The sequence below is a fragment of the Lactuca serriola genome, chromosome 8, assembly GCF_051521515.1.
Source record: "Lactuca serriola cultivar US96UC23 chromosome 8, Lser_US96UC23_V15, whole genome shotgun sequence".
NCBI lineage: Eukaryota > Viridiplantae > Streptophyta > Magnoliopsida > Asterales > Asteraceae > Lactuca > Lactuca serriola.
The window spans coordinates 1,317,689-1,342,115 of NC_136415.1; the positions used below are offsets into that span (position 1 = coordinate 1,317,689).

Here is a 24,427-nt window from a genome sequence, read left to right on the forward strand (position 1 = left end):
TTATTACAAAATACTACAGTACTTACAAGATTACAATAGACTTAAGGTAGTTAGTACGGTTGTAGTTCGATACTACACCATAGTATTATTTCATTTTCCCATTACATTCACTTCGTGAACATTCACACGATGCACGGTAATGTAGAAACTATATTTTTGGTTAATAATAGCCAGATTTGGGAAAATACACACTCTTACAAGAGACACACACACATCTACTAGATGCCTTGGTAGAAGGATACTTTTAGTAGGAAACATATGGTTTTCTAGGATGTTCAAAACGTTTTCATACTTACAGTTCATATACTTACATACAAATTAAGACACTAAAATACTTATGATCTCACCAGCTTTAAAGCTGATACTCTCTTTCAAAATAACTTGTATCCTCAGGTCAATAGTAGACATGTACCGATGCAAGGTTTAGAGAAGATGGAGCTCGTTCAAGACTCACCTTTCATTACGTTTTATACTTTAGTGTCTATTATAATTTGTCAGAACACACTTGTATTAAAATTATATTATTAATGCAATGGATGATGTTGTTGCTTGTTTACTACTTTTCATTGTTGTGATACTATGCATGACGTCCTCCGCCTCAGAGCGTTTCCGCCGTTCATGGTTTTGGGGTGTGACAATGAAAGAAGTACAAACTCAGAGAATGACTCCATGAATGCACTATAGGTAAGAAATTGTGACTATCTTCTGTCTATGTGTACAGAAACGTAATAGAATACTATTATTGATTAACGATAAATAAATTATTGTTTCCTATGATTTTAGCAATTTATGTCATTAATGCCTAGTTCCCGAGTTTAACAAAAAAAAAAAACAAAAAAAGAGAAGAGAAAAGAAAATCATGAGATAAAAGAAGAGAAAGGAAAGGAAAACAAAATTTTATTTTGTGTTCCCGAGTTGGAGAGAAGTGAAAGGAAATTGAATCATTTTGTTCTTTCTTTCCAAATCTTTACAAATCGAAATGAAAGTTAGAAGGGAAAGTGATCCTCTCATTTTTCTCCAATTCCTTTCACTTCCTCCCTTTAATGAAACTCGGGAGCGACAATTTTTTTTTTTTTTTTTTATTTTATTCTCATTTCCACCAATTTCTTTTCCTTTCTCTCATTAAGTTGAACTCGGGAACGAGGTGTAAATAAAATGATGCAACAAGCAAAAAAAAAAAAAATAAAAAAGAATTATTCATATTAACAATGTCTTTTGGTTATGTACTTTTAATATCATTTAATAAAAAAATCTATTCATATTAATCTAACCCGCGAAACATAAAAAAAAAGTCACTTTACTAGTTAGAACCTAAATGATAAAAATAAAAGTTAGGATAACATGACTTTACATATACTAAAAACATTAATGTGTAGACCACAATTTGTAATTGTAGTTTGTTTGGACAAATAATACAAGAAGAATAGAATAATACCAGAAAAAGGATAAAACGGCAAAGACCATTTTCTTGGAATGGGTGCATCTAATAATAATACTAATACTAGTATTACCAAATACCAAAATACCATACTTACCCTCTCCCTCGCCCCTCATTTGCCCTGGTTGGTTCCGTACCTGCCAAAAACACCGATCCAACCCACCCTTGGACCCGAAAAGTAGCATAAACAAAAATCTATTTCAGCTCTCAAAACTCCGATCAAAACCACACTCTTGATGCTTCCACTTGATTTCAGTATCACCCCTCTTAGTACGATCATGCTGTTCTGTTCTCAACTTTGAATGTTTGTTTAATTTTGATTTTTTCTTCTTGTTGTTGTTCGCAAGTACCTATCAACTTAATTATGATGAACCCTAATAGGTTTTGGAGTTTTCCTTTTGCAGGTATAGTATAGGAGATAGCGATTGACATCATTGCTGGTATCATTAATTGGCGGAGTTTGGGGGATTTGAACTATAGCTAGCCATGACTTCTCTGCAGCTATTACAGTTGACGGAGCGGGGTCGTAGCCTGCTTTCGTCAGGTCGCAGGTATTTATATCTTTATTTTTCTACTTTGCTCTGTGCTTAGTTTAACTGCCAGTTCGTGATTCATATTTTACTACTTGGATCAATAGCGAGGCACAATATTTCTTTTTTGGATGCACTTATTTCAGAAATTTCGTGTTTCCATTACTGTGGATTAGTATTGATATGATATCCTATAGATGCTATTATTATGGGTCTGGGTATGTGCATATCGCTTGAGTTTTTAAGCTGTAACTTCATTATTCACCACTGCAATTGTAACTGGCACTTTCTTCTATTTTACTTTACTATCTGTATCTCAATAAAATCTGTACACTCAAGAGTCATATATGGTACAAGTGCTGCATCCATGTGACAGATGTGGGTTCCAAAACGCTAGATATATACATAGGATTTTGCTATTTACTAATCTATCAGTTCTCCTATTCTCCTGAAGTTGATTCTCTGCGCTTTGGTGAAATTAATAAAGCAAGAGATACAACAGCTAGTCTATCTCACATCCTCACTTTTCTAAAGTTGGTCTCTACTCTCTGCTTATCCTTTTTCACAATTCAGCTATCCAGATTGATATGGAGTTAGTTACTAAATATATTGGATGCCTTAGTTTCATGAACATGCTTTTTAAAGATGCAAAACATGCGGTTCTACACTATTGATGTCAGTGCTCTTTAAACTAGAAATCACCTCCATTTTCTTGCTGGTTCTCATGTCTAATCAAATTCCAGTTACCCGTAAGAATATGAAATTAAGTACCAGATATATTGAATGATTTTCTTGATTTTTTGGAAAGGAAAATGCATATGGTTAAAATCTGTATGGTATGTTTTCATGGGGTTGAAACAATTGCTAGAGGGTGTTTGGATGTGAATTTCGAAAATGATTGTCATACAAAATAATCAGAATCAGATAATCAACTGTAACAAAACGGGCTGCAGAAATTAGTGTTTGGATGTGCTTTTTTATTTTGAAGTTGTAACAATCAGATACTAAATGGCTTGAGTGTTTGTCAAGTTATGGTGATTTAAAGAATTATAGGTAAAATGACCAAAAAGGACATTCTTATATATCGTTAAATTATTCACTTTAATATATGACAATTGATTTTTTTTAATCATTTTTAAGAAATTCTTTTACACATCAATTATCAGTATATCTATAAATAACTTGTACTATAACTGCAACAATTCATTTTCTTCCAAATAGAATCATTTTATTCAAACAATGTGATTGTAGGTGCTCTAAAACTAAAAAGGTGAGTGCTTGAATAATCAGTTACTTTTTTAAGTGTTTAACTGCAATTTTTAAGCTAATTGGTAAATGATATTGACCAATGATCATGTTAATTCATGGATCTGTGTTCATATAGTTTGTCAAGTTATATATATATATATATATATTATATATATATATATGTGTGTGTGTGTGTGTGTGTGTGTGTGTGTGTTTAACTGCAAAATTTTTATACTTTAGATTCTTTATGGAAGAGATAAATGACACTTCTCTCCTCTCTCAATTTACTTGTACTATCTAATATCTATTAAGAGAAGTCAGCCATTAGCTAGTCAAGATCGTTGTGCTATTGTCATGCCTTATTCCAACAAATTTTGTTAATTATGGTTACATGGTTGTAGGAAAACTCTATTGCTGGCAACTGGCATTATAGTTGCTGGTGGGACTGCTGCATACATGCATTCACAGAGCAGGGTTAGAAGGCCCAGTGAAACTAATGGATTGGGAGATGATCATGAAAATGAACGAGGGAGCAGGAATAAGAGTGTTATAAAAAAAAGTAGGCAAAAGAAAGGACTGAAATCACTCCAGGTTTTAGCTGCAATTCTGTTATCCCATATGGGCAAAATGGGTGCAAAGGACCTTTTAGCTCTTCTGGCCACAGTGGTAATCTATTTGTTTGATCTAAGTTCCAGTATTTGATTTGGATTAGAATTAGATATGATGTGAGTCTGTGTTATATTCAGATGTTACGAACTGCTGTGAGCAATAGATTAGCAAAAGTCCAAGGATTCCTGTTTCGTGCTGCTTTTCTTCGGCGCGTGCCGACCTTTGTTCAGTTGATCATTGAAAACATTACCTTATGTTTTGTTCAATCAGCTTTGTATTCTACATCCAAGTACATAACAGGGACCTTAAGCTTGCGGTTTAGAAAGATACTCACAAAGCTTATTCATGCACAGTATTTTCAGGTTTGATGCTAATTACACGCAACGGTTAGTTAATGTAATAACTAATAACTAATAACTAATAATGTGATGTGTGTTTGGATTCCAGAATATGATATACTACAAAATGTCCCATGTTGATGGAAGGATAACTAATCCTGAGCAAAGAATCGCAAGTGATGTACCAAAGTTCTGTTCAGAATTGAGTGATCTTATACAGGAAGATCTTACTGCAGTTACTGATGGCCTGCTGTATTCCTGGCGCCTCTGTTCTTATGCAAGCCCCAAATATATAGTTTGGATATTGGTAGGCCTTCTGTTTACCATTTACATAGATACATACATTTGTGACTTGCCATCTAATAATGTCACCTTCATCAGGCTTACGTGTTAGGAGCAGGAGCGACTATCAGAAACTTCTCTCCTGCATTTGGTAAATTGATGTCTACAGAGCAACAACTTGAAGGCGAGTATAGACAACTTCACTCAAGGCTGAGGACTCATGCAGAAAGCATAGCATTTTATGGTGGTGAAACTAGAGAGGAATCCCATATCCAGCACAAGTTCAAGGCACTTGTCAATCATTTGAAACTTGTCCAGCATGACCATTGGTGGTTTGGCATGGTTCAAGATTTCTTATTGAAGTATCTTGGTGCTACTGTTGCTGTGATCCTAATCATAGAGCCTTTCTTTTCTGGCACTTTGAGGCCCGACACCTCAACATTAGGACGTGCAGAGATGTTGAGCAATCTCAGATATCATACGAGTGTCATTATATCGCTATTTCAGTCATTGGGAACTCTCTCCATTAGTTCCAGACGCCTCAATCGCCTAAGGTACGCTACTTTGTTATTTGCTTTCACTCTTTCTTTCAAGATTTGTTACAAACATAATAATTATTTTGCAGTGGGTATGCGGATCGCATTCATGAACTTATGGCTATATCTCGAGAGTTAAGTCCAAAAGATGTACCATCTTTACAGAGAAGAGGGAGTAGGAATTATATAACTCAGGCAGACTACATAGAGTTTGATGGAGTCAAGGTAGTCGTAGTCCCCATCCCATCTTTTTAAATGCTTGCCTGTGAAAGTGAGAAACTGATTTGTTGTTGTCAGGTGGTTACTCCAAGTGGTAATGTCCTGGTGGAAGACTTGACTTTGAAGGTCGAATCAGGATCTAACCTTTTAATCACAGGCAAGTGTTTTATAATAAATCAGTTAGTATATTATTATGTTTTTGGTTTTTAAAAAGTGTAGATATATAAAACACTTATGCAGGACCAAATGGTAGTGGGAAAAGCTCGCTGTTCCGAGTGTTGGGAGGGCTGTGGCCTTTGGTGTCTGGACATATTGTAAAACCTGGGGTTGGTTCCGATCTGAATAAAGAGATCTTTTATGTACCCCAAAGACCATATACAGCTGTAGGGACGCTACGTGACCAGTTGATCTATCCTCTGACCTCTGATCAAGAAGTTGAACCTCTGACCCACAGCGAAATGGTTGACCTGTTAAAAAATGTTGACCTTGAGTATTTGCTAAATCGTTACCCACCTGAAAAAGAGATTAACTGGGGGGAGGAGTTGTCTCTCGGAGAGCAACAGAGATTGGGAATGGCGAGGCTTTTCTATCACAAACCCAGATTTGCAATTCTTGATGAATGCACCAGTGCTGTGACAACTGATATGGAAGAACGCTTCTGTGCTAAAGTCCGAGCTATGGGAACATCATGCATCACTATTTCTCATCGACCTGCTCTCGTTGCATTTCATGATGTTGTTCTATCCTTGGATGGGGAAGGGGGTTGGAGAGTTAACCACAAAAGGTTCCATTCTCACTTCTCTCGAGTCTTGAATGTTTTCTGGATTGCATATCATTGCTTCTTCTTTACAATTTAAAATTAATCTATCTATATCTATAGGGAGGACTCACTTGCTGATGCCGGCTTTCCTAAATTGAAGTCATCTGAAACAGAACGTCAGAATGATGCCATGGCAGTTCAACTTGCATTCTCAAATACAAGAAATGTGTGGATTTTTTTTTTACCTTGTATTGTTTTAATTACTTGGATCTAATGGAATCAACATGCCTCAAACCTTGTGGGTTTTTACTGTATCTGCAGGATTCTACTTTTTCTAGTTCCAAGTCTCAGTCATATTTTTCAGAGTTAATAGCTGCGTCTCCATCTGAGGAAATCAGTACCTTGTTGCCGGTCGTCCCACAATTGCAAAATGATCCCCGCGTACTGCCTTTAAGAATAGCAGCCATGTTTAAAGTACTGGTGAGTGTAATCTTAATTCCTGACTCTCTGTTTGGATAATTTTCATTTCTTTTTCTATTATTGAACAGATCTTCTTCTGGTTACTCTGCTATATGATTTTTATTTAAAGGACTCTCTGTTATGCAAACCCCATCAACCTTTGAAATTCTTAAATATAGGTGCCCACAGTACTTGACAAGCAGGGAGCACAACTTCTTGCTGTTGCTGTTCTTGTAGTCTCAAGAACTTGGATTTCAGATCGTATAGCTTCTCTAAATGGTATGAATTTGCCACTCATGTTTTGTATATCACGCCGCCTTGATGATTTTATTTACACCACCTCACCTCTGATCAATCGATGCTTTGACTTCTCAGGAACAACTGTGAAGTACGTTTTGGAGCAAGATAAAGCAGCCTTTGTACGGTTAATTGGTGTTAGTGTCCTTCAGAGCGCTGCTTCTTCATTTGTTGCACCTTCTTTGAGGTATATATGATCTTTCTTCAAATAACTAACAAGTTTCCAAGTATATTAAACATATATCTTCTAAGCAAGCTACATTACTGATGAATGTTTGATTGTGACTTAATATTTGTTATATGAAGGCACTTGACTGCCAGGCTTGCACTTGGATGGAGGATACGCCTGACTTCACACTTACTGAAAAATTACTTGAGGAAGAACGCATATTACAAGGTTAATCTATAGTAATTTAAGTTTTGTTATTTTCTTTCTTGAAAGTTTTCCTACTTCAACATAGTTTTTCAATGTAGTTGCAAATTATCTACTCTGAATATCTTTTTGATTTCTAGATCCATTCAGATTTGAGATACCCATCTTGTGAAATTTGATATTCTTTCTCTTAAACATGACCGATTGAGTAGAAAGCTAAAGAGCAGAATATATATATATATATATATATATATATATATATATATATATATATACCCTCTATTCTATAGTAATGATGATAATACGCCCCCCCTCAAGCTAAGGACGGGGAGCTGTAGCTTGGACCGTAGGAAGAGAAGCCTCGGAGTCACCAGCGGCTTTGTGAAGATGTCGGCGATTACTGATATGAGCTGTACTTGAAGATCGCCATTTGCAACTTTTTCCTTTATTAAGTGAAAATCAACCTCTACATGTTTTGTATGGGAATGAGCATGAAAGACTGGGTTGGCCGAGCTGCTCCAAGATTGTGCCACCATAGAACAAGAGCTGAAGGAGTAATAACACCAAGTTCTTGCAGTATAGCTTAAAGCCAAGTGGGTTGAGCAACCGTGTTAGCAAGGGCTTTGTACTCGGACTCTGTAGATGATCATGATCGAGAAACAGTATGTTGTTTTTGTGCGGTCTAGGAAATCAAGTTTGATCCAAGATATATAGCAAATCCCCCCGTGGTAACCAGCCTAATCTGCATTCTCTGCAATGCAGTCAAAGAAGATGGAGAAGTATGTATCAGAACCCTTCCAGTGAGAATCGGTAAAGGCTTGTAATTGAGAGCCATAAAAGGCTTGGGAGGTGGTGGATGTGGATTTGAAGATGAATTCGGTTTGAGAGTGGTGTGGAATGCTTGAACAGAGGGCTGTGCAATCATGAAATCGAGTGAAGGTTGTGGGACATTGTCGGGCAGTGATGGTGGACTTGAGACCATTGTATTCGTCTTGTAAATCAGAGACAACAAGCATAACAGGATCTTTATCAGGTACAGGGTACCAATAGCAGCTAGGGCATCGGAATATTAAGATAGTTTCATCTCCTTTCGCAAAAGTGTATTTATTCTCTAGAAGATGAATGTGGTGCAAAGGCAGTAGGTTCTAGAGAAGACCAAAGTTCATGAGAAGTTGTACCTTGGACATGATGGAATGTTGATTCAGACATCACCATGTGAACATGTGCATCATTGGGGATCCAGGTTTAGTAGTTTGGGTTTGGGATCGGTTGCAGATGTGGCACCTGATGGTAGTTCTCTAGGTGGGCACGGAAACGGAATTGTGTCGTCCACATAGTCAAACATCTTGTGCTCAAAGCTAGATATAGTTGGTTGGCTGTAGTGGGATTAAAAGGAAACCTGTGAGTCTTCTTTTCATCGGCACTGAAAGTAACGATGAGAGCCATGATTGATAATTGTTTGTGAGAAGAAAACAGATGAGAAAGTCGAAGCTGGTCTTGCTTGTAGTTGTAGTAAACCCTAGTTGTTTTTCAGGTAGAGTAGGTAGCAAGAAACCATAAAGAGCCAAATTGTGTATTGTATTTGATTGTCTCATAATAGGGTTCCAGAGTATATATATATATATATATATATATATATATATATATATATATATATATATATATATTCTATAGTAATGATAATTGTGTCTAATAAAAGCTAACAAAAACTTGTTATTTGGTTACCGGGTTTCGACAAATCATATTAAGTGCATGAGTGAGAGACAATGGGCAATGGCTATAGGAAATCAACACATACATATTCTTGAATGTTTGAATTTGACCTTGTTGTCTTCAGTTAACCTTTTTTCTTTCTTTAAATTGGATTTTTCTCCGTGAAGAATGCAAGTCTTTGTTTTCTGTTATCTGTCTGAAACTTTATAGTTCAGCTTCTTTCTAGACAATGCTTAAGATCAAGTGGATCTAATTGTATTTCAAAGCTGAAGAGCATCAATGCATAAATCATATGAAGTTTGCAAACAAATATAGCAATTTTCTTTATATATAACCGGATATTTTTCTAGTCTTAAAGCCTATCTATATTTTTTGAAAAGCTAGTTTTAATTTCAAATTAATCCAAATTAAGCCGGTCAGTGGCAATTGTTTTTTATTTTTTATTTTTTATTAATCTTGTAGTTTTGATGTAGAAAAGGTTTCATTTGTGGTTTCAGGTATTTCACATGTCAGGAGATAGCATTGATGCAGATCAGAGAATAACACAAGATTTGGAAAAGTTGAGCACAGATTTGTCAGGGCTGGTAACCGGAATGGTAAAGCCATCTGTTGATATTTTATGGTGAGTCTTTTTTTTTTTTTTTTTTTTTAAATTTACCTTAGGCATGCTTTTCGGGGCTATTTTGCACAGGCAAGAGATTGAGAGCAATAAATAAGCGAAAGGCTTAATAATCTTGGTGCTTATTTTAAATTTTGATAATGGTTGATGTTGTTTGTAGGTTCACATGGAGAATGAAGATGCTAACAGGTCGGCGTGGTGTTGCTATACTATATGCATATATGTTGCTAGGGTTAGGCTTTCTAAGGAGTGTCACTCCTGATTTTGGTGACCTGGGAAATCGGGAACAAGAACTTGAAGGGAGCTTTAGGTCATCATCTTTTTTTTTTTTTTTGTTAATTTATTATTTCTCCTTCCTTGTCACTTGTCGTTCCATTCATTATTGCACAAAATAACAGAGCTTTAAGTTTAAGGAGGATGTTTTGTTTACCTACCTGTAGGTTCATGCACGAGAGGCTGCGTACACATGCTGAATCTGTTGCTTTCTTTGGAGGTGGTGCTCGAGAAAAAGCGGTAACTCCTCTCTTCTTTCTTTTTTATATTTCCTTCCACAAAGGAGAATTTTGGAATATAATAATAATAATAATAATAATACTTGAATATGGTTTGGTTGGCAGATGATTGAGTCAAGATTTAATGAGCTTCTTGCTCATGCTAAAATATTTCTGAGGAAGAAATGGTTATTTGGAGTACTGGATGACTTTGTCACCAAACAACTACCCCACAATGTTACCTGGGGATTGAGCTTGTTATATGCTATGGAGCACAAAGCTGATCGTTCATTGACTTCCACTCAAGGTCAATTCTCAATTCCGATTCATCATGACATATATATATATATATATATATATATATATATATATATATATATATATATATATATATATATATATATATATATATAAATAGTTTAGTAGTTGTGAATCGATTACCTGAACCTAATGAAATCTAGGTTTTTATTTTTTTGTTAGCAGGTGAGCTTGCACATGCATTGCGGTTTTTGGCATCAGTTGTATCTCAAAGCTTCTTGGCCTTTGGTGACATCTTGGAGCTGCATAGAAAGTTCATTGAACTGTCTGGTGGTGTTAATCGGATTTTTGAACTTGAGGAACTTCTTGATGCTGCACAATCTGGTTAGTGTTTTATCTAATCTTTTAGGCTGTTCAATTTTTACTAATAATCTGATGGAAATTGCAGATGAAAATGCTGGTACTTCATCAAAGTCCAATGAGGAATCTGAGGATGTTATCTCTTTTTCGGAGGTTGATATTATCACGCCAACACAGAAGTTATTAGCCAGAAAGTTGACTTGCGAGATAGTACCAGGGAAAAGCCTTCTTCTTACCGGTTAGTGTTAGTCAGATTTTATTATGATTATGATTATATATACTTGTGAGGATTAAAAAACAATTTTTTTTTTTTAAAATGAAGGTCCGAATGGGAGTGGTAAAAGTTCGGTGTTCAGGGCTCTGCGAGGTCTTTGGCCTATAGTGGATGGACGACTTGTTAAACCATGCCATGATGTTAATGACGTTGCTGAGGCTGAATCTGGTTGTGGCACTGGTATTTTATATATTCCTCAAAAGCCGTATACTTGTTTAGGAACATTACGTGATCAAATCATCTATCCCCTTTCACACGAGCAAGCCGAAAAGAGGGCATTAAGTTTGTGTCAACAAGGTCAATTTCAATTCTTTCCATTTTCATTTTCCCACTTTCAAGGAATACCGCCTATAATGTAAATGTTGTGATTTCATTTCAGGGCAAATAGACGGTGTTGCTGATGCAAATATTCTGGATATGCATTTAAAAAGGATTCTAGAGAATGTGAAATTGTTGTACCTTTTTGAAAGAGAAGGGAGGTGGGATGCTAGTCAGAACTGGGAAGACATCTTGTCTCTTGGTGAACAGCAGAGATTAGGCATGGTGAGCTTCCATCACATCATTATCATATGTATTAATTACTACGGCTATTGTATTCTAATTTGTTGCTGTTGTTTTCAAGGCTCGCTTATTCTTTCATAAGCCTCGGTTTGGCGTCCTAGATGAATGCACCAAGTAAAGCTAAAACATAAACATAAATCCCATCCTCATGTTTATCAAGAATTTGAATTAATGCCATATCCTGTTTGTTTCAGTGCTACAAGTGTGGACGTTGAAGAGCACCTCTATCAGCTTGCATGTGACATGGGCATCACAGTTATTACATCTTCACAGGTACCTACCTACCTACCTACCTACGCATCTTAATTCTTAACTTGCTACTCTCATTTTTATTCACAAAAAAATTACCCTTTTAATCGCTTTTCTTGCTGCCTGCCTGCTTCTCAGCGTCCTGCATTAATACCATTCCACTCCATGGAATTACGCTTGATTGACGGTGAAGGCAAGTGGGAGCTTCGCTCAATCAAACATTAAATAAATAATTAATTTCCTCCTTTTGCAAAAACTAAATCAAATAAAGGAAGCCAACAAATAGGGTGGGTATACAAGTAAGTATATGTTCATTATTTCATGTAACATAACATAACAAACATTAATATATATATATATATATATATATATATATATATATATATATATATATATATATATATATTTGTTTTTGTTGTAAATCTGTAGTATTAATTACCAGGAAATAAATTCCGACCTGTATCCATGTTAGAATTCATTTGTTTCTTTTCAGAAACTGATTTCCATTGGTTAGGGCTATTTACACTAATTGTGCTTTCTTATATGATAATTCTCACACCACACAACACTAATGCCATGACTGGAAGGGACAAATCTTCTTGCTTGAAAGAGAACTCTTTCAAATTTTGGGTGGGATTAAAATAATAGTTTAATATATATATATATATATATATATATATATATATATATATATATATATATATATATATATATATATATAGTTTTTAATAATATTAATCTTTTTAAAATTTTCAAAACTTCAACCGAATAGTGTTTTGTTATTCAATTTTTTTTATTTGTAATTATATTTCAAGATTTCATTGCATTGTAGTTCTTTTTGTTTTATAAATTTTTTAGATTATCGATAATTCTTTTTAAACTATATATAAAGTATATCACATGTATTTTGAACCAATTTTATACTACTTAGGTTTATATTTATTGATAAAAAACATGTTTGAATGACTCATTTAATTTTTTCTTGAGCCAACCAAACATGAATGGAATGTAATGATCCATTTGAATACCTTGCTCATTTTATTTCGTTGTCCATTCTATTCTTTAGTCATTCAATTTCATCATACTAAACAAATCTTGTAAGGTTTAAATGGGATTTCAGGTTTATTTACCATGAATGGAATTGAAGAGTTGATTCTTATTTATATGTATATTTGAAAAGAAGAAATATATAGGGTCGTAATATGGAATTTTGCTATGCTTGAGTTTGTCGTAGCAAAATATATAATTAAAATTGGAAGTAGGTAGTTGATGTAAGGATAAACAAATTATATTTTCTAATATGATACAGAAACTTAATTTATGGTCGAGCTTTGTTTCTGAATTAATGGGATTTTACTTTTAGTTAACAACAAATGTTCCTTTATGGTAGTCCATATCCATTACTACCTGTCATTTAAATGCTAAAAATGGTTACAACTAGTTATTGTTTGAAATGAATTTTAACCTATATATTTTAGCAATTAGCATCATCATTTGTGCCATATATATAAATGAGAGAGATGCATATTTATGGGGGATGTTTGTTTTAGTTTATTTTTGAAGCTTTTTAGCTTATCAGTTTATTTTTTTGGGTTTATGAAAATTTAGTGTTTGGGTTAGCTTATTAGCTTAAGTTTACCAAATTTCATAAGTGAGGTGAAAACATTTTTTTTCTTCAAATAATTGGTTTATTTGTATATATCTATGTATTTACCCTCAACCCTAAATAAATCTTTTTTTCCCAGCACTATATAATTCTCCTTTTTAGTTAGTATTTTACAAAAATAATCTAATCCAAACAATATTTTAAAAAAAAAAACTTATTAGCTGGTAAGTCATAAGCTTATCCAAACAATATTTAATAATCTAATCCCGACTTTATAAAGAGGGAATCTAGGAATCATTTACTTTGAAGAATATAATACATGCAAGTCTTGATTATTTGAAAAAGTAAAACGAAAAAGCAGTTTTCAGTAAGAGTAGTGGTACAAGGGTTGATAAGTTAATAATAGGGGGATGAGACATATATTGATGTATGTCTACATTCTAACACATTACATTACGCATATGCTAGTGTTGGTTTTCAATTGTTTGTCACATTTACTAATAATCAGGCATCTAATGAAAAAAAGCATCAAAGCAGTTGAAAAGTGTAGCCACATATTAATAATGTATGTCACACAATATCAAATCAGTTTTACAAAAAAAAAGGTCTAGAATCCTTTAGAACCGGGTAGATGTTCCCAAGATAGTTGGATTTCAACTTCACCAGATTCCACATGTCGCAACCTAAAAGATAGGTCTTGGAGGACCTTGTTGTCTTTCCATATTATACAGCTTTCTTCAGCCAAAGAGTTTGTCCTGGAAGGCTGTATTCTCTTGAGAAGAGTTCCATTTGGATGCCTCTCCAAACGAGGCATCTTCATTGCCTCCAAAAACGATTTCAAGTCAAATTCTACATCTCCCATCGGGTCATCCATCGAGAACAAATCACTGTCGTACACCGTCTGCACCCACCAACTATCTTAATTACCGGATAATTTAGGGGGATTTATTATTAATAAAATAACTTACTAGTTTTATTGGAAGATTTGGATCCTCAACAGCAAGAGTCAGTTCTTCGTCCCACACCGGATTGATATCATTGTTCACAACCCGAGTCTTCAGTTTCTGCCACAACTTATCAAGATTTATTATTAGATCAAAGCAACAACTTAAGGATATAGGGGAGGGTTCAATTGAGAAAAAAAAAGGTTGAGAATGGGGGAATCATTCTCAGTCAATCATTTATTTTTGCCGCAAAAGCCTCCAACGTACCGGAGGAAATGGAAAACGAATGCACATGTGTTTTCCAACATAACATATTTCCTTAAACTATGCTAATCATTACCTTAATATATACAAAACATAGTTTTTTTCGTTTTTTTTTTAAATTTTTATAAGCTATTTTTATCAAAAAATGATTTTAAATATACCAAAATTCATGATTTTTTATTCTCTACAAATAGACATCCATATTGATATAGTTTTAAGATAAAATAAAAAATTTATTGTTTTTATATTTTCAGCTATCGTTATTCATAAATGAATAACAATGCATCAGGTTTTATTACAGTACATTCGTTATTCACTTATGAATAAAAAGTATGATTTTTTTTTTTACAATCTAAGTATCATTCATATATGAATATAGCATATAATAAACATAGTATATTCATATTTTAATATTGGAAGATGAATTAACTTGTGAATATTAACATAGTATATTCACTTGTGAATATTAGATGGTATATTCACTTATGAATATTAAATGATATTTCATATGTGAATATTACATAGTATTACATTGTATATCACATGTGAATATTACAGAGTATATTCACTTGTGAATATTAGATGATATATTCACTTATGAATATTACGCAGTATATTCACATATGAATATTACAAGGTATATTCACTTATGAATATTGAAGGTATTTTGACAAATATATATAATTTTTATATGTTATTCACATATGAATAACATACAGACTTGCATATTTGTTTTGTGTTTTTAATAATCATATACTGATTCAGGTGAGAAAACATATTCATATGTGAATATAACGTGCTAATTTAGTTGGGAAAATGACTTATTAAGGTAACTAACTATTTCAATTGTCCATATATAGGTAATGTTCTTTTTTTTTTGTACACATTAAGGTAACTAACTTGTTTTGTTTGTTCACATTTAGGTAATATGACCGGCTATCACCTGTTTTTGCTTATGTGGTATCCACCTGTCATATGACTTGAATACGTTGCACCTACGTGGCATGGTGCATATATGGGAAAATGACTTATTAAGGTAACTAACTATTTCAGTTGTCTATATATAGGTAATGTTCTTTTTTTTGTACACATTAAGGTAACTAACTTGTTATGTTTGTTCACATTTAGGTAACATGACCGGCTATCAACTGTTTTTGCTTATGTGGCATCCACCTAGCATATCACTTGAATACGTTGCACCTACGTGGCATCCACCTGGCATATGACTTGTTTTGTTTCTTCTTCCTCATCTTATTCTTCAAAACGACAAGATGAATTTCAAGCTGATCATCCATGTGATTGTGGCTTACCATCTCGTGTGAAGATTTTAAGAACTCCTGACAACTCAGGAAGAAAATTTAGAGTTTGTCAAAACTCGATGGTAAATCAATATTGTTGAATATGTTGCAGGAGTTCTTGAAATCTTCACACGAGATGGTAAACCGCAATCACATGGATGATCAGCTTGAAATTCATCTTATCATTTTGAAGAATAAGATGAGGAAGAAGAAGCCATCATCGATCGATCTAGGGTTTAGAATTAGGGGTGGAATCGTATGACACAGTTATAGTGTAATCGAATGAAGACAATATATGCACCATGCCACGTAGGTACAACGTATTCAAGTCATATGCCAGGTGGATGCCACATAAGAAAAAACAATTGATAGCCGGTCATATTACCTAAATGTGAACAAACAGAACAAGTTAGTTACCTTAATGTGTACAAAAAAATGAACATTACCTATATATGGACAACTGAAATAGTTAGTTACCTTAATAAGTCATTTTCCCATATATGCACCATGCCACGTAGGTGCAACGTATTCAAGTCATATGCCAGGTGGATGCCACATAAGCAAAAACAGGTGAAGCCGATCATATTACCTAAATGTGAACAAACAAAACAAGTTAGTTACCTTAATGTGCACAAAAAAAAGAACATTACCTATATATGGACAATTGAAATAGTTAGTTACCTTAATAAGTCATTTTCCCAATTTAGTTTATGCATTTCATCAAACAGTTGGAGTGCAAACAAGTAATCTATCTTAAAAATGTTAAAAACATCAAGTTATCAATTCCAAATCATCATATACTTCCGATTTCGACTTCAGATGCGACATCCTATCTCTGATCGATTTCTCAATTTGATTTTGATTTTCGAAAATCCGATTGGGAACCTGTGATTACCGATTCTAAGTCCCTCAATATCGACTGTGACTGCAAGTCCAGAACTCCAATTCCAATTTCATGAACAGCGAAGAAATTCCGGTTTAGTTGAAGAAATCTGGATGATTATTGAAGGTTGGAGGAAAATTTTTGATGATGAACGAACAGTTATCGAATTCTCTATAGTTACGTATTTGAGATTGAAGGTTATTACAATATTTACAAGTTTGCCACCGTGTCTTTTATGCTTAGATTAAATGAGTGGCTGAGAATGATTCCCTCATTCTCAACCTTTTTTATTTTCTCAATTGAACCCACCTCTCTCTCTCTTTATATATATATATATATATATATATATATATATATATATATATATATATATATATATATATATATATATATATATATATATACTAGTTTATAACCCGTGGGAACCACGGTTATAAAATTAATCAAACTTTTATAGTAAAAACTCAAAATGTTAATCAGTTATTTTAAATAAATTATTAATTTAAAAGTATTTTATTAGTTATATGAAATTATAATCGTTGATTCAAATAAATATGTAAAATAGATTTTTAATATATATTAGATATTTTTTATTTGTGAATTAATGAAAACAATAATATAAATTTTAAAATTTAAAATAGATAATAAATACATTGACAAATAACATCACATTAATGAGGAGGTCTAATAAATTTAAAATGGAGAACTAATAGATTGACAAGTGGCAACACATTAATTAAGAGGTCTAATATGGTGACACATGATAAAAACACTACTCTTTTATTAGTATAAGGATATATATATATATATATATATATATATATATATATATATATATATATATATATATATATATATATATACTAGCCGTATATTATACGGGTTGATTAAAACAAAATGTTAAATAGGAACAATTAAATGGAAGATATATTTGAATTTGAAAATTATGAGAAAAAAAACATCCAAAAAATAAATAAATTAAAATTTTGTGTTTAGTTATCAAACTTGTGTATTAAACGGGTTAATTATAATAAAATGTTAAACACAAAGGTTTAAACTATAAATTTATTTGAAATTGAAATTAAAATTTACAATTAATAGTCATTATGGTAGATTTAATTTATGGAAACTAAATTAATGATATATTGGAAATGAAAAATAAAATAAATGACAAGTGGATAATAAATATATCTCAAAATTATAATAAAATTACATGTGGCCAATTAAATGAGAGAATGATATATGACAAAATTATTCTTATATATATATATATATATATATATATATATATATATATATATGCAAGTAAATTTCTTCCTTATATTACATATTAGTAAACTAGTTTATAATATATAGGAATCATGATGATAAAATTAATTAATTTTTCATAGTAAAAACTTAAAATTATTAATCAATTATTTTAAATAATTTATTAAATAGGAGATATTCTTTTTAGTTATACAAATTTATAATCGTTGATTTAAATAAATATGTGACCTTATAATATAAATTAATTTATTTTAATTTCTATTATAATATTATTAATTTAATATAATTAGAATGAGAAATTTAAATTTTGAAATTTGAAATGGAGAATCAATAGATTGACAAGTGACATGACATTAATTAGGATGCCCTAATAGGATGATGATACATGACAAAAGAAAAATAAACCTATTCTTTTATTGGAATAAGGAGATTATTTATATATATATTTTATGTTATTTGAATTAATCCGCATTTTCGATTGGTAGGGGAGGGGTTTGGGTTTCTTTTTTGTTTGTTGTTGGTTCGGCGTGTATTAATATCTGAATTCGATTAGTTGAGGTATAATTAGGGGTGAGTAAAAATCGCACCGCAACTAAAATTAACTGCAAAAACCGCAACCGATTAACTGCAACCGTAATAAAAACCGATGGTGAGGTTTTATGTTTTTTCATAAAAAAACCGCACCGCACCACATATATTATGTACAATTTGTTTTATTTATTTATTAATATATTAAGTATTAAAAATAAAAATAGTTTCATTGATGAAAGAAAGATAAAATAGAAGTAAAAAATGTTGGTTTTTTGTTATGTTTAACTTTGACAAATGGTGCAATTTGACAATTTTAGGATATTTATTATTAATTACTATTGATTTGACGTTTTTAAGATATTAGTTGTTTGTGATTTAAGTTAATTGTTTTATACCATATGATTTTTTATTATTAGAAGTAATATGTTTGAGCTCTTAAAACCAAACTGTGGCTAAAACCACACAAAATAATCGCACCAAATCCATGCGGTTAATAACCGCAACACAAAAAAAAACAAAACCGCACCGCAAAAATAACCGCCTAACCGCACCGCAAAAATAACCGTACTAAGTGGTTTTGAAAATAGATTAACCGCATTTACGGTTAGTGGCGATGTTTTAACTAATAACCGCACCGCACACACCCTTAGGTATAACAATAGAAAAATCTTAAAGAATGAGGTAAAACAAGCAATATCTATATATTATATACGTACGTGATCACCCATTTTGATGACAACATAAGGATCGCTGTCGTTGATATCACGAACTGCAAGATCCAGACCTCTTTTAACCCTAACCTTCAACAGGCCCGATAGATTGTCCATTTATACCATATTATATCATCTCTCTTTTTTCCAGTTCTTTTCTTTAAGTTTTCCTGATAATTAATCAATGCTAATGCTATGCCACTTTATTGGTCCCGAGACACACAAGCCTAAAAACCCTCTCTTCCCACTAAATAAATTATAAATTTTTTTTTTTTGTTTTTGTTTATGTTACTAAACTTGGAAACTCATGGGTCATGACATGTTATTTTTATTCAAACATTTTAATATTTCACTTTTCTGATCCATTAAAATCGTAACATAATTTTTTTCAACAAACATTAAGACCAAGTGTTAAACATCTTTGCAAAGGGATGCAATGATTTTCACTATTTTATAACTTGTTGTGTATAAAAAAACTGTTGTGATCAGCTTCCATTTCAAAAGCATACAAAAGCGAAATTCTAGATGCACAAATGATGATTACTTTTTTACTTCAAATTCAACTATCTTTAAACTCACATTCAACTATTACCGTGATGATTTGATATTTTTTGATATTTTATTGACTAGGTGTGAGACCCGTGTATTACACGAGTTTATTAAAAATAAAATTTTAATATCAATATATAAATATGAAATATTTTATAATGTAATACTTATATAACATAATTAAATCATTTGAAGTATTTATAAGAATTTATTATCAAGTTAATATGATGATTTTATTTCAAACCCATTACAATTTTATGGAATTTTATTTTAAGAAAATAGAAATCCTTAAAAAATGACAAGTGAAAATAAAATTTCTAAAATTCTCACAAAATAAAAAATATCAAAATAAAGAAGAAGATAACGTATGACAAAAAAACTTTCATTTATTAAACATGATTCTTTTATTAAATAACTTTGACTTCATATTATAAATGAATTTTACAATGCTACTCCTCAGACTTGTATACAAATTCCAATTATTACCTTTTACGCACTGGACATTTAATTTAGGTCCATTTGTATTAATTAACTTCATTGTCTATTAAAATTTCTAATATAGTAAGTTATATAAATTTGAATATAATATTAACTATATTAATTTAATTTATATATATATATATATATATATATATATATATATATATATATATATATATATATATATATATATATATATAAGCAGAAAAGCTACGTCGACAGACGACAATCAGACGTGGAGTTTCATGTAGGAGATATGGTCCTTCTGAAGGTGTCACCTTGTAAAGGTGTTATCCGTTTTAGGAAGCGGGGCAAGTTGAGCCCCATATATATTGGTCCATTTAGGGTTTTGGCCAAGGTGGGCCGAGTTGCGTACCGACTGAATCTGCCAGCCGAGCTTAGTTAGATCCACAACACCTTTCATGTATACCGGCTGCAAAAATGTTTGGTAGATGACTCCGCAGTAGTGCCTCTAGAGGATATTTAGGTGGATGACAGTCTGAACTACATCAAACGACCTGTAGCCATCCTCGACAAGAAAACGAAAGATCTGAGGAACAAGAGGGTAGAGTTGGTGAAGGTGCAATGACAGCACTGCAAGGGATCAGAATGGACTTAGGAGCCGGAGGACGAGATGAGGGAACACTACCCAGAGCTATTTCTAGATGCACCAGACTTCGAGGAGTCTAAAATAAGTGGGGGAGATTTATAACTCCCGGTTCCTGGTATGTATTTCAAATCAATTTATTCATTTTTGTACAGGAACACGACGAGTTGGAGACCCTAAACAGCTAAACTCGTCGAGTAGGAATGGAATTTGACGTGAGATTTAAAGTCTACTTGATGAGTAGGGCTGCCAGAATGAAACCCTAATTTTCATGGTTTATCACACTATTTAAACACCTTAACCTCCAAAGGAAGGCCTCATTTACAATCTCCATTGTCCCAAACCCTAGCCATGAAACCCTAATACGTTTTTGAGAGTTTTGAGCCATTCTTGGTGATTTCTTGAGGTTTTGAAGAAGAAGTGACTTGAAGAAGGAGCAAGGAATTGAAGGAGAAGAGTAGATCCAGAAGTTGACCTCCATTTCTGGTTCATTGGAGGTATAAAGCTCCTATCTTGTCTATTCAATGTTTAGATCTAGTTTTGGAGTGATTTCTCCATGTTTTGGGCCAAGATTGCTAGCTTTTGATACTTGGACATCCTAAGTGGTTACTCTTTCAGATCTGGGTTCTAGAAGGGGTTTCATGACATAAAGGTGCAAACTTTATGGCCATGGAAGCCCCATGCAAGCTTTAAGGTGTCATTTTGGCCTTTTAAGCTCCAAAAGGCCATGCATGGAGGGAAAGTCTGGGACTTTACATATTCATATGGTGTCTAGGGCCTAGATATTAGTTTTTATGCTTTAGTGTGAAGTATTATGGCTTTTCGGTCAAGATTTAGGTCTTAAAGAATTAGGGTTTGAGCTAAACCCATTAAGAAGGGCTATTAATGGGTAAAATTGGAAACTTTACCCTTAAAATGACACTTTCGCTATGGAGATAAAGTATGGGGCTTAGATATGAAGGATGAGAGCTTAATCTATTAAGATGGCTCAACAGACTGAAGAAATTGTCGTCCATAGAGGAACTTGACGAGTTGGGTTGTAGTGTCCCGAGTCTGTAAAAGGAAAAGCTCGACGAGTTCAAGGATGACTCGACGAGTTGATTAGAGAAGTCCCAATTCTATGGATAGGAGGAACTCAACGAGTTGGATCCCGATTTCAGGGTTCATGATTCATGGAACTCGACGAGTTGAGTCAACCCAAGATGTTGACTTTGAACAGAAGGTTGACTTTGACCAGGGTGTTGACCTTGACTTTGACTTTGACCAAAGTTGACCCTTGAGGGAGTTATGAGTATGAAAGGGGTAATTAAAGGAAATCTTGTATGTGTAGGAGTTTGAGTGGGTCTGATTCATAGCCAAGGATAGTTCAGCTACTTCACGACATTGAGGTGAGTTACCTTCCAATAGAAGTGGGTTGAAGGCAACAATATCGGCCTACTAGTAGTTGTTTATAGTTGAAATGATTGTCTTTTTGATAATTTTCTGGTATGATACTATCTGTTATGCTTTATGTGCTAGGATGCTATGATATTATGTGTGTTAGATAAGTGTCTAAGCCTGTAACTATATTTGGTATGTACTTGACCCGGTTGTGCATGGTCCTTTTGGGTTGCCTTCACCAAAGCAACTTGATAGGATGATTTACGGAGAAATATGATTAATTATGATTTATTAATATATTATATGAATAATATATTAAAGGAGAAATCATATTGTTTGATTAATATTAGTCAAGAATTAATTGATAGTTAGTTTTGTGACTAAAAGATGTTAATTAAACTTAGGGGACTGGAATTGTAATTATAAAATAATTGCAATGGGGCTATGGATCACCTTGGAACATAGGTTGGACGAATTCTATGGGAAGCCCATAAGGAATTCGGCCAAGGGGTGTTCTAAAGGGAGTCCATGGGTTGCTTAAGGCCTAAGCAGTTAAATTAGGGTTTCCTAGTTGAAAACCATAATAGCCTCACTATATAAAGACCCCTATGGCCCCAAAACATGGTGAACTCTCTTGGAAGAACCCTAGGTTGTTTTGGTGCTCCTCCTCCTTCTCATAAGTCATTCTCTTGCGTGTGGTGTTTGTAAGCCATTAGAGGAGTGACACTTGTGACTCTAAGCTCCAAAGACAAGAAGATTCAAGCCATTGAAGAAGAGGTAATCATTTAGAGCTTCTCTTATATGATAATTTCGAAATGCATATGTTAGATTAGGGTTCTTGAGTCTTGGATGAATTGCATGTAGAATAGAGAAACCTAGATCTAAGCATTAGGGTTTGTATGAGCACATAAGATGTTCTTTTGTGTAAAACCCATCAGTGGTATCAGAGTCATGATTGGTTTCTATTGTATTGATGCTTAGTGTTTCATTCTTGATTGTAAAGTCGAGTTTCTGGCCATCTGCCTGACAAACTCGTCGAGTCCCAATGTGCACTCATCGAGTAGGATGAACTCGGCGAGTCCATATGGTGACTCGACGAGTTTGGCTGTCAGACAGACGGATTTTTTTTGCCTAGTTTGACTTAGGATAATTACCATAATTGTTTCAAATTAATAAAATACGAATTTTATTGATTCCTTATGATTATCTTTGTCAAAATAAAAGATTTTGGTCATCTAATTAGATAATTGTTACCTTATTTGATAAATGTTAAATTATTTGAATTATTTGGTCAATTATCTTACATGAAATTGGATTAGGTCAAAAACTAGATAATCACCAGTTAATTGTTTAATTGCCTTATTTGTATTTTTGATCTTGATAGTTTTGAAATGTTTTAAAACTTGCCCTCAAGTTTTGGAATTTAATTTTTAATTAAAATTTTAATTTTAAAATGTTAAATTCTAAAACCCTAATTTTGAAAAGTTCAAATTGCACCCTTATGGTTTTATTAAATTAATTAAGTGTATAATTAAAAGAGAGTTAATAAATCCATAATGATATGATTTACATTTAATTAAATTAAAAGTGTAATTTATTAAATTAGACCACCTAGTATTTTAAAAGTGTAAAATACACCCTTATACTATATATAAAATTAAAAGTCTAATATTATATATGTATAACTTAAATGCTAGTCTTAGCGTTAGTAGGCGTCATTCACGAAGCCGATCTATAAGGGGTATAAGGTTATGGCCTATAAAATGGCCGTTTAATGGGTGTCCACTCTCACCCACCGCTTCCTTGATTGGTGGAGGGTCGTTAGCCGAACGGGTAGGATAGGACAAACCCTTTCCATTAAAAGTATAATGAATTATGAAGTAACTAAATGTTTTACAAAATTCCCAATCTTAGTTACTTTAGGAAAAAGTGAAGTTGATGTAATTCCATGAAATTACACTTTGTACCCTTGCGAAGACGTTAGTGGAGCGTGTGTGGTTAACCGACACACTAAATGGGTTCTAAGAAAACGTAGCAAAGGGTGACTCGATGTTTGTCATAGTTTGGTGGAGCGTGTGTGGTTAACTGGCACATCGAATAGGTGACTGTAACATTAGGGGCACCATGTATATTTGCATGGTTATTCACACCCTGTTTTGTGATCCTCAACATCACAGTCATAAATTGAGGGGCATATCGAGATTTAAATATGCCATTGAAAAGTTCAATGAATCTCAAAGGATCTAGGAGTTTTTCAATACATTTAAAACCTAATTTCTTTTTTGTTTTTCA

At 33.0% G+C, this 24,427-nt stretch overlaps 2 protein-coding genes across 4 annotated transcripts; one reads left to right on the forward strand and one right to left on the reverse strand.

Moving 5' to 3' along the window:
- The first annotated feature begins 1,525 nt into the window (after nucleotides 1-1,525).
- On the forward strand, nucleotides 1,526-12,088 carry ABCD1 (peroxisomal ABC transporter 1). 2 transcript variants are annotated; one of them, XM_079017760.1, is made up of 25 exons: nucleotides 1,526-1,708; nucleotides 1,843-1,989; nucleotides 3,618-3,882; nucleotides 3,963-4,187; nucleotides 4,273-4,470; nucleotides 4,545-4,999; nucleotides 5,071-5,206; nucleotides 5,279-5,357; nucleotides 5,441-5,984; nucleotides 6,081-6,186; nucleotides 6,282-6,440; nucleotides 6,599-6,698; nucleotides 6,795-6,903; nucleotides 7,023-7,113; nucleotides 9,300-9,424; nucleotides 9,582-9,731; nucleotides 9,862-9,934; nucleotides 10,039-10,219; nucleotides 10,393-10,554; nucleotides 10,619-10,768; nucleotides 10,853-11,101; nucleotides 11,184-11,347; nucleotides 11,427-11,479; nucleotides 11,560-11,638; nucleotides 11,753-12,088. In XM_079017760.1, exons 2-25 carry the CDS (start codon nucleotides 1,925-1,927, stop codon nucleotides 11,837-11,839), a joined length of 4,005 nt encoding a protein of 1,334 aa, XP_078873886.1. In that variant the 5' UTR covers nucleotides 1,526-1,708; nucleotides 1,843-1,924; the 3' UTR covers nucleotides 11,840-12,088. The 2 variants fall into 2 exon arrangements, with proteins under 2 accessions (XP_078873886.1, XP_078873887.1); XM_079017761.1 differs by having other exon boundaries at nucleotides 1,527-1,708; nucleotides 10,396-10,554.
- A 1,493-nt stretch (nucleotides 12,089-13,581) lies between these two features.
- LOC145068525 (protein C2-DOMAIN ABA-RELATED 4-like) lies at nucleotides 13,582-19,272 on the reverse strand. 2 transcript variants are annotated; one of them, XM_079015504.1, is made up of 3 exons: nucleotides 19,126-19,272; nucleotides 14,189-14,284; nucleotides 13,582-14,121 (listed from the first exon to the last, which is right to left on the reverse strand). In XM_079015504.1, exons 1-3 carry the CDS (start codon nucleotides 19,234-19,236, stop codon nucleotides 13,828-13,830), a joined length of 501 nt encoding a protein of 166 aa, XP_078871630.1. In that variant the 5' UTR covers nucleotides 19,237-19,272; the 3' UTR covers nucleotides 13,582-13,827. The 2 variants fall into 2 exon arrangements, with proteins under 2 accessions (XP_078871630.1, XP_078871629.1); XM_079015503.1 differs by having other exon boundaries at nucleotides 14,189-14,293.
- Nucleotides 19,273-24,427: the final 5,155 nt, after the last annotated feature.

Coding starts and splice junctions, on each gene's coding strand:
- ABCD1 (XM_079017760.1), top strand. CDS start 1,925: ATGACTTCTCTGCAGCTATTACAGTTGACGGAGCGGGGTCGTAGCCTG. Junction 5,358..5,440: donor ATCTAACCTTTTAATCACAG/GCAAGTGTTTTA, acceptor ACACTTATGCAG/GACCAAATGGTAGTGGGAAA. Junction 6,699..6,794: donor TCGTATAGCTTCTCTAAATG/GTATGAATTTGC, acceptor TTGACTTCTCAG/GAACAACTGTGAAGTACGTT.
- LOC145068525 (XM_079015503.1), bottom strand. CDS start 19,236: ATGGACAATCTATCGGGCCTGTTGAAGGTTAGGGTTAAAAGAGGTCTG. Junction 14,294..19,125: donor TCATCAAAATGGGTGATCAC/GTACGTATATAA, acceptor AATCTTGATAAG/TTGTGGCAGAAACTGAAGAC. Junction 14,122..14,188: donor CAAATCTTCCAATAAAACTA/GTAAGTTATTTT, acceptor TGGTGGGTGCAG/ACGGTGTACGACAGTGATTT.